Below are 10,000 nucleotides of genomic sequence, written 5' to 3' on the forward strand. Positions count from 1 at the left end.
ATGAAAAGGGAGAGAGAGGAGATGAGGGAGGGAGAAAAAAAGAGGGACTGAGATGTGTCCTCGACATGAGGTAGAGGGAATATAATTGTAACGCTTTCACCTGATTAGTTGAAGGGAAAGAGAGGAAAAGAAAGAAGGTGAGAGAAAAAGAGGATAAGGCGAAGAGTGAGACAGAAAGAGGGAGAAAGAAGCGTCCATGACGTGATGTAAGGGGAACGTAATATTTATTACGTGGTTTAAAAAGTTAGTTGAAGGTAGAGGAGGTGAGTTAAAGATATAATTTTAGCAGAGAGGTGATGTTCTGATGGTGAGGTTAAAGAAAGGCAGATAGAGAGAGAAAGAAAGAGAAAGAGAGACAGACAGACAGACAGAGAATGGAGAGAGTGAGGAGGAGAGAGAGATGATGATGGTGGTGGTGGAGGCGGTGGTGGTGGAGGAGGAGGAGATGGAGGTGGTGGTGATCGGATAGTGAAAAGTGTATTTTTTAAAAATTGAACTAAGTATTTTTTTATATCACCTATCACTTAACGCATGCGCATAAGTGAAATTCCGTGAAATATTCACTCTTATTTAAGCGGCAGTTATATGTAATATAACTAAATGTTATATCATATGTACGGGATATTTTTTTTTGTTTATAGGGGAAATGAAAAAATAAGAGTGAATATTTATTTTATGAGTACTGTTTATTAAGTTTATAAAATTGTGCATAATGTATATAAAGTGTATATATAAACTGCATTAAGTAATCATCGTATTACAATTTCTTTCACTTTTCAATGAGTAGCCGATGAGCGACTATCTTTCCATACAGACAAACCACAGGCTACGCTTTCAGGTATTTTGGATAAAGTTTTCAGAAATAACCCAATAAGTTCACCATTCATTCCGTGAAATTTTCACGGGTCCCTCTAGTAATAATAATAATGACAGTTTCACTCATAAATCATAGAGAAATACTGCAGTAGAATCTCAGAATGTCAGCAACAGAAGGATTTCTAATTTAGGCGCAACCCTAGAACTTAAAGGGGAGCAGAATAGGTCAGTTACGTCGATCCTCGTACTTGACTCGTACTTTATTTTATCTACTCCAAAAGAACGAAAGACAAAATTGTCCTCAACGGAATTTGAACTCAGAACATAAAGATATTTCTTTATTGCCCACAAGGGGCTAAACATAGAGGGGACAAACAAGGACAGACAAAGGGATAAAGTCGATTACATCTACCCTAGTGAGTAACTGGTACTTAATTTATCGACCCCGAAAGGATGAAAGGCAAAGTCGACCTCGGCGGAATTTGAACTCACAACGTAGCGGCAGACGAAATACGGCTACGCATTTCGCCCGGCGTGCTAAAGCTTCTGCCAGCTAAGAGCCAACAACAGCTGTTCGACACAGCGCCACATGTCAGCAATATTCCGACATAAACGAATGTATAGAGTTTCATCGTTCTGTGCGCGTTTCAGACAAGCCTTGCCGAGTTTATCTCAAATTGGTAATGCTTCTCAGGTTATGAATAGTAATTTCTCTATAGTTACCGGGTAATACTCGGATTAGTTATTCCTCACCAATAAACAAAACATTTTATTGAGCAGCATTCATGTTTGCCATTAACCCTTTATGGAATTCAACGATGAACGTTCCACTGGCTGCATTTCCCAAATGGTAGAGCACTGAGCAGTTGGCAACATTCCAGTATTCGTCTACACTTCACTCAGGACTGACAAATGGTGACCATACCTGTTCATCACCATCTCTGAAGAAGCTGCAATATCAGTGCATTGCTGCGCACCATTATTCAACGCATCTCCAACCGTCCCTGAAAATGATGCTGGTAGAGATGGACTTCCTGACCAGTGAAATATGCTCTTTATATGATACAAAAGCCAAAAGAGTAGATGTTTCTGTTAGATTAGTTGCAACTTGAGATAAGACATGGCAGTCAGGTGGTCATATATTACAAGTTTTGTAAGAAGGCTTTAGCTACCGCTTGGCCTTTCAGGGATATCTTCCTCTCAGCTCATTTCTGAATTAGGCTGGTCACACAGCCCATAACTGTATACCAGTTCTTATCCGCCTAAAGGTCTGAATCAAATTTTGTTCCAAACACAACCAGTTTCTGAGCTGAAAGCCTATCGATTTGTCCTGGTTAACGTTTGCTTCTGTTATCACCTATTTCTTATACTTGGTTCAATTTCTAACAGGCATGACATCATAACGGTGACGTCTCCTGCGTATGCCAACATGGTTCTCATTTGTCCACTTTCGAGCGGAATGTCTCATAATATACCTAACTTCGGCAGCAGTAGCTCAAGAGCCAATTAATATAGACGTGATGAGGGAGGGAGCACTTGATTAACTATGCCATACGAGAGAGTTTTTATATGTGGTCATTTAGTTTTACCACCGAAATGTACGTAAAAGCCATTTGATCTCTGAAAACTATATTGAAACTGACTGCACTTAGGAGAGCGTCTAATAACGATGGTCGATTCCATGAAAAGTTACGATTGATCTAAAGACTTACTATCCACCCCCTTTACAAAGTGCTGTATTGTAGAGTGGGGTGTTGGATAGGTGTACAGAAGATTTCACACATCTGTGCGGCATTGATGACAAGAACCAACAACCTTTTTTGTGTGCTCCTTGACTAAAATCTTCAACACAGTTATGGTCCCGAAATTACCAATGATGTTTCTCATGACGGTGCCCTTCCTCAGCATCGTCACCTCCATACAATTGTTGATGATCTCAATATGCTATCACTTACGATAGAAACCGCCAAGACCCTAAGGAATATGTCTAGCATGTGAAGGCAGACAGTCCAAACTCGGAAATATTCCACTTACATAACCACGAGGTGCTGCTCGTATCTCTACTACAGTTACTGGTTTTGCGCGACATTCTGCCTCTCTTGCTGAGAGTTGTGGAAGGCCATCAAAGCAGCCGTTATTAAAATGTATCTTTCGCATGTTACAGCTTCTTCCAAATAGTTGGGCAAACTGCTCAGAAAATAAGCGCTCACATCTTCCTGGAATAGGATAATAGACGCTTATTGTAATTTGTAAAAAGACAAATTGGTTTTATTTTTTACGTTGCATCTCTGATACTCGTGCCTTTCGAACAGCTATCGCTCCCTTGTTTCTAAAGACATGTGTTAAACCTGGATTACACAATCTTTGTGTTTCGCACCAAAGAGATGGTTGAGAGCAAACTTTGCTGCTACGATATTGGCTGCGATTCATTCCTAAAAGTCTCTTCTTATCCGCTGACTAGTCCTCCTAATTTACTGTTTTTATACTGGTACTTTTTTGCTGGACCTTATAAACTGTACTCTAATTGTCCTCTTTAAAGAGTCTTACCTCTGATTTTTGACAATCGCAAATCCCATAAATGTAATTGATTAGATTATCTAAATTGACTGCACAATTGAGAGACCAGTTCGAACAATGCAAAACAAAACAACAATTCTCTATTTTATGAACCAAGGGTAAATATGTGCTATCCGATAGCAGGCAGTGAGTGTTTTTCTGACATAATTTACCCGACTATTTATAGGAGAATAGGGTCACCTTCAATGTCTACTGTGACTGTCTACCGTGACTCTCACTAAGAGAGATTGCTAATTACCCGAAATGTAAACATGGCATGTCATTCATATCCTCTGACCTAACAAAAACCTTATAGCTGGATAACCCGATGTAGTTTATCCAAGTCCATTGTGGCACATTCAAGAAATCCATGCGTTTCTTGTCAGACTTTGAGAATAACTCAATTAGCTTTGCGGGGCTTGTGCTCCTCTTTCTCTTGCTTATCGGCTTCACCTGCAAAATCCCAAACCTCGTCGAAGAGAACCATAAACACTAATGAGCGGGATGATCCTCAGAATGCTTTTAAACGCCTGAAGAATAATAAAAGCTGTGCAAACATGAATGAAAAATGAATATTTTGACAGAATTTTTCAAATGCTTAAATCTCATCTCGGTAGCAAGAACACCATCTGTGCCATTAACGCATTTTTCAATGCCAGCCATAACATATGGCTCGATAGAATTAGAATGGAATGAAACAGACCTAGATTTCACGGACCGAAACGTAAATTATCTCAAAATGAAAATAAATAAGCTAAAATAAACACCACATACCAAACAATTACTCTGACACGCATTGACTCTGCAACCCAAGAAGATAATGTATCGAGGTGTTATTGAGTGGCAGTGAGCAATAATTACACTGTGCAATAGATTTTTAAAATCTTTTAGTCTTTGGTCAGTAAGAGCTATTTCCTATTTGCTTCTATCTAGAAATCAAACGAAACGACAGCTATTCCCTTCAAACTTTGCTTTTGTCACCTGGACATCAATCATTTGAAACTGACCTATTTTCCATTGCATTTCAGACAGATTCAGCGCTGAGTTGCTGAAACAAAAATATCGTTATAGCAAATAGTCTACTCAATACTTGTCATTTGCTTGTCCTTAACCACTTGAGCATGTCCCTTAATAGATGACAATATGTGCATCTCTGATGATGAGCAGTAGTAGCGGGGAAACATCATAGCCGTGTGTTGAGAGAGATTCTTTCAGGATTCAATAAATGAAAAAAGAGCAAAGTTTTGAAAGAAATATTAGGCGTTTTTTTTTACTTTCTAGGAGCAAGCAAATTGGAAATAACAGTTGCTACCCAAGGACAAAATTGTGTACATAGTGTAATGTTGCCCAGTATTTTTCACAAGAAGGCTTGCTACATGTCCTTGTGGATTACGATCGTAGAAAAGATAGTAAATCAATCGTTACAACAGCAAAAGTTTCTTTCAAGCATTACTCCTGAAGGTAAAGACCAACATAATTAGGGTGTTATGCTGTGCAGCGTTAGGCAATCTGATTGTTTATTTAGGGTAATAAAACTATCTTATGCGATTCAATTTTTCATTCAGTTTTTCCATTTTTCATAGAGCCTGGTTCTGGAGATTTTTTGATAGTTTTCGCTAACTGTGATGGGGTTTGGGACATTTCTGAATCTGACTATGTGGGATGGAAAGTTGTTGTTGGCTGGTTGTATTGATTTGAGATAAATATTTGCATTAGTGTTAGTTTCAGCTGGCTCTTTAGGTGTCTTCTGTAACTCAAATTCACGAATTCGATGTCGATAAGATTATGTTTGAATGAATTGATTAGGGCTCTGTTCTGATAGTTCGTCCAATGTCTGAGTGGGTAATAATTAATTACTAATTGTCCAATGTTTGTAACGGGTAATAATTAAGTACTAATTTTGCAGTGTTTGAAGTGGGTCGTAATGAATTGCTCGGGTTAGAAAGAGGCACGTTCCAGAAATAGCAACACTAACGTTTCTAAATGTTGTTAGAATATTTTCACAACATATCTTTATGTAAGAAAAGAAACAGTTGGTACAACTCTTTAAACCTGAATGATATTTTGGTGAGTAGCTTAATCGATTAGGTTGATCTTAGTATTTAACTTCTACTTGTTTTATTGAACCTAAACCTAACTCTTAATGCCTAATGGAGATTATGTTGCTATTGTGGTTCTTTGATTCTGTTGTATTTTTATAGCTTAGTCAGAGGAAGAAGGGCAGTATTCGTGTCCTTTCTGTAGTGTTTCCGGGACTTGTAACAAGGAACCGCGATTGAGTCATTTACAAAGAGAATCACTACACTAGCTAAACGATCGGATAGAATATAATGCTGTCCAGCAAGGCATTCTGTTTACATCCTGAAATGATAATTATTTATTGGTCTTTGTCTGCAAGACTCTTACAGATTGGATGGAAGCATTATAGATAAATATTACCCATATCCTCTTAAGCGGTAAGCGAGTAAAAGGTAGGAATATTTGTTTTTACAAGCAAGTATTCCCTCAAAACATTTCCGTCTACTTCAATTGAAATATGCGTCCAACGTAGTTTTGAGGCTGCACATTACCATCTATTGTAAAGAGTGGAAATCAATCATTTGCTCTATACACCACTCTGCTTCTTTCATACGTCGATTAAGGAGATCCACTTCACTGGCAATTAAAGTTTCTTTCCACGTGTTATGTGGATAATATTTCGCTAGAAGTACTGGAATGAAATCTTGTACTAGTGTATCGAAACTTCGCTTTGCTGGTAAGAACTTGGTATCTGTGTGAGCTGGCAGAAACGTTAGCACGCAGGGCGAAATGTTTCGCGGTATTTCGTCTGCCGTTACGTTGTGAGTTCAAATTCCGCCGAGGTCGACTTTGCCTTTCATCCTTTCGGGGTCGATAAATTAGGCACCAGTTACACACTGGGGTCGATGTAATCGACTTAATCCGTTTGTCTGTCCTTCTTTGTCCACTCTATGTTTAGCCCCTCGTGGGTAGTAAAGAAATAGGTATCTGTGTGATGTGATTCGTTACTGCAAGTTAGCATGCTGAAACAAATCAGTGTTGATGCTTCTGTTTTGTTTCATCTTATGATGGTAAAGCATTTGATTGCTTTGTAGTACGGTTTCAGCGCAAGGGCTTCTGTGAGGAGAAACATATGATGAGAGTAGATGGTGTACACCATATTTCTTCAACACTTCCCATGTTAGTGACAGCAAACATAGGACCTTCTTCCGATGCTAATTCATTAGGAATGTTCAAACTAACAAACACATGTCCGCAGTTACTAGTAAGTCTATTTGTACCATTAACTGCTCCCGTCACAATAAGCCAATTTGAACAACGATTTACAATGATGAAATAGTTGACATCTTTAAGTGGATATTTTCAGTATGGATGTGCTTAAATAGATTAACTGGTAAAAGTAACGGTCTCAGGTCTGCATTTATTTGAGAGAGAGCCATATTACAATGGTTACAGCCACTAGGTGTAGCTTTTTATAACAGTGATTAATCCTGCCCAGAATGCTCTTGGCATTTTGAGATACCTTAATACATAACGTAAAATGTCTATAATTGCTTATCTGAAAGAAAGGTGTATCACTAGCGTACGATAGAGTCGGCTATGTGACGGGCATATCAGAACTGACGATATTCTTGCAAAAGGTTCTGGACGCCCCAGAATACTAATTTTGACGAAGTTTAGAAATATGGTCAAATTATGAACACTTGTTAAGGTGGGTCGTACTTTAGTCCAAGTCATAAATGTGCAAATGGAGGTAATGAAGAAGCAGGGACAATAGGACAATAGGACATACTTCAGTGTCTTTCAGGGTTGCTTTCAATATTATTCCCGTTAGTATTCATGAAAGTAGATGCAGTGTCTCAGTACTGGTTGGAAATCGTTAATAACGACTACGATTTTTGATAATGTTGGTTTAAACGCTTTTTCATGGGGTTTTGTGGCCCACTTCGATAATAAAGCTACATTACTGATTCTAATTTAGACAGGCGAAGGAGTGGCTGTGTGGTAAGTAGTTTGCTTACCAACCACATGGTTCCGGATTCAGTCCCACTGCGTGGTACTTTGGGCAAGTGTCTTCAACTATAGCCTCGGGCCGACCAAAGTCTTGAGAGTGGATTTCGTAGACGGAAACTGAAAGAAGCCCGTCGTATATATATTTGTATATATATATATTTGTATATATATATATATATACATACATACATATATATATATATATATTCCAAAAGATTTTTTTTCTCTCTCAGTTTATTTCCTTTCTGTAGAAGAGTGTAGGCTCGAAACGTAAAAGATTTTCTCACCTTCTCGACCATTAAACTAATACACCTGTTTGTTGTTTATACACCTGTCTTCATCTTTTGTTTTTCTGTAAATTTCAGCCATGATTGACCGCTAGCTCCAAAAGATTTTTATTTATTCTTTCTGTGTTTACTTCCTCGTGTTCCTTTCTGTTGAAGAGAGTAGGCGCGAAAGTTAAAAGATTTTCTCACCATCCCGGGCGTTAAACTAATACATCTGTTTGTTGTTTACACACCTGTCTTCGTCTTTTGTTTTTCTGTGAGTTTCAACTATGTGTGTGAGAGTGTGTGTGTGTGTGTTTGTGTTTCTGTGTTTGTCACCCCAGCATCTCTTGACAACCGAGGCTGGTGTGTTTGCGTCCCCATAACTTAGCGGTTCACCAAAAGGCACCAATAGAATAAGTACTAGGCTTACAAAGAATAAGTCGACTTGCTCGACTAAAGGCACTGCTCACACACATATAATTGAAATTCACAGGAAAACAAATGACGGAGACAGGTGTGTAAACAACAAACAAATATATTAGTTTTACGCCCGGGGTGGTGAGAAAATCTTTTAGCTTTCGAGCCTACGCTCTTCAACAGAAAGGAACCCCAGGAAATAAACTGAGAGAGAATAAAAAATATTTTGGAGCTAGCGGCCAATCATGGCCTCAGTCAAACGACTGAAACAAGTAAAAGAATAAAAGAATGGGCCAAAAAATTTGAGGATTAGTGGATTCCATCGATCCCAGTACTTGATCCAGAGGGAAGAAAGGTAAAGTTGTCCTCGGCAGGATTTGAACTCAGAATGCAAAGAGATAGAAGAAATGCCACGAGGCTACTTTTTTTTGCGCTCTAGCGATTCTGCCTGCTTGAGAAGGTCATACCGTATTTGACGGTGTATATAACGCACCCTCGCATGAGATGCACCCCTACTTTACGAGTGTATTTTGTGCAAAAAAAAACAACAAATTTAATGTTTCATCATACACACTTGCTATTGATATCCCATCCGTAATGCAGTCGCATTAAACATATGGCAACACTTTGTCACATTTAAGAACAAAAGTAAAGAACTGCGTCTTATACGCCGGCATATACGGTAATATAAATCATGTTTCATCTACAGCATCTGTCAACAGCTATTACTTCTTCTTTAGGAGCATATCGTAACTCAGCTGTATGTATAAATCTTACGCGCTTCTTACAGTATCACTATGTTGCAAGGGTTTTGGCTAAGTCCTCAATTTTGGGGATACCCTCTACTGTTCCTTACTACCGGCTACGGGGGCTGGGAAAAAAACTCATGATTGCTGCTTTTCTTTCTATTACTAAGCTATTAAAAAATCTAATAATGCCTGACTCACCATAAACATTTACTTTTTTTGTATTATTTCAATAAATTAAATATTGTTTTCTTATATTGTTCTTATAATTGTTCTTACAGGGTCATTACAAGCTTCATGTTCGGGTATTGGGAGATGAAAAAGAGGAACTCGGCTGCCTGGAATTAAAGTTTTCGATCAGAAAACGGAGTAAAGGATGGTTTTTTAAAACATGAACTGCCTTTCGTACTGGCAGGAGTTATGGCTAAGGCTTTCGAGAATGGAATCGGAAAATTTGCAAACAAGAAAAACTTCATACATCTATATATAAATAATTATAGACAAACACGCAAACATACATCAATTCATAAGTACGTTTCATACATACATTCATGCATACATACGTACTACGTACGTACCTACCTACCAACCTACCTACCTACCTACCTACCTACCTACCTACCTACCTACCTACCTACCTACATACATACATACATACATACATACATACACATTGCAAACAACCAGGTAACCGCGAAATCTCCGATGTGTACTGAAACGGAACCTAATATTTTTACTTATTTAACCTCTGATTTGGCTTATTCATGAAGAAAATGAACTGAGAACTTGGATTAATGGATTATAAAGATCAACAATAACAGTTATACAAACTATTGTAAAAAGCATGATGACAACGATGATGGTGATAATGACGATGAAAACGACGTCGATGACGACGATGATGATAGTTGTCGTCGTCATCATAATCAGGGTCACGATCACAACAATGGTCATAGCAATCATATTAATGTTATAACAATTACTAATGGTTTTTGCATATAATAATTTTCAATGTACCACTACTATAAACACGACTAACAAGGCTAATGAAGAAGCCACTACTTTGTTTGACCTAAAGGAAATAACAGTCAACTCACCCTCAAAGAACATCCTAAAGAACATACAATAAACATTGTGCACCTTGATATGCAAAAATACACACAT

The 10,000-nt window shown here is 38.1% G+C and overlaps 1 protein-coding gene across 1 annotated transcript in view; it reads left to right on the forward strand.

The window, feature by feature from the left end:
* Positions 1 to 10,000, forward strand: part of LOC115214095 (ganglioside GM2 activator-like) — a 53,648-nt gene that overhangs the window by 43,556 nt on the left and 92 nt on the right. Inside the window, exon 4 of the mRNA XM_029783148.2 lies at positions 9,118 to 10,000. This exon is cut by the window's right edge and continues 92 nt beyond it. Coding sequence (XP_029639008.1) covers positions 9,118 to 9,231 — 114 coding nt within the window. The 3' untranslated portion in view covers positions 9,232 to 10,000. The remainder of the gene's footprint in view (positions 1 to 9,117) is intronic.

The sequence above is a fragment of the Octopus sinensis genome, linkage group LG7 (assembly GCF_006345805.1).
Source record: "Octopus sinensis linkage group LG7, ASM634580v1, whole genome shotgun sequence".
Classification (NCBI taxonomy): domain Eukaryota; kingdom Metazoa; phylum Mollusca; class Cephalopoda; order Octopoda; family Octopodidae; genus Octopus; species Octopus sinensis.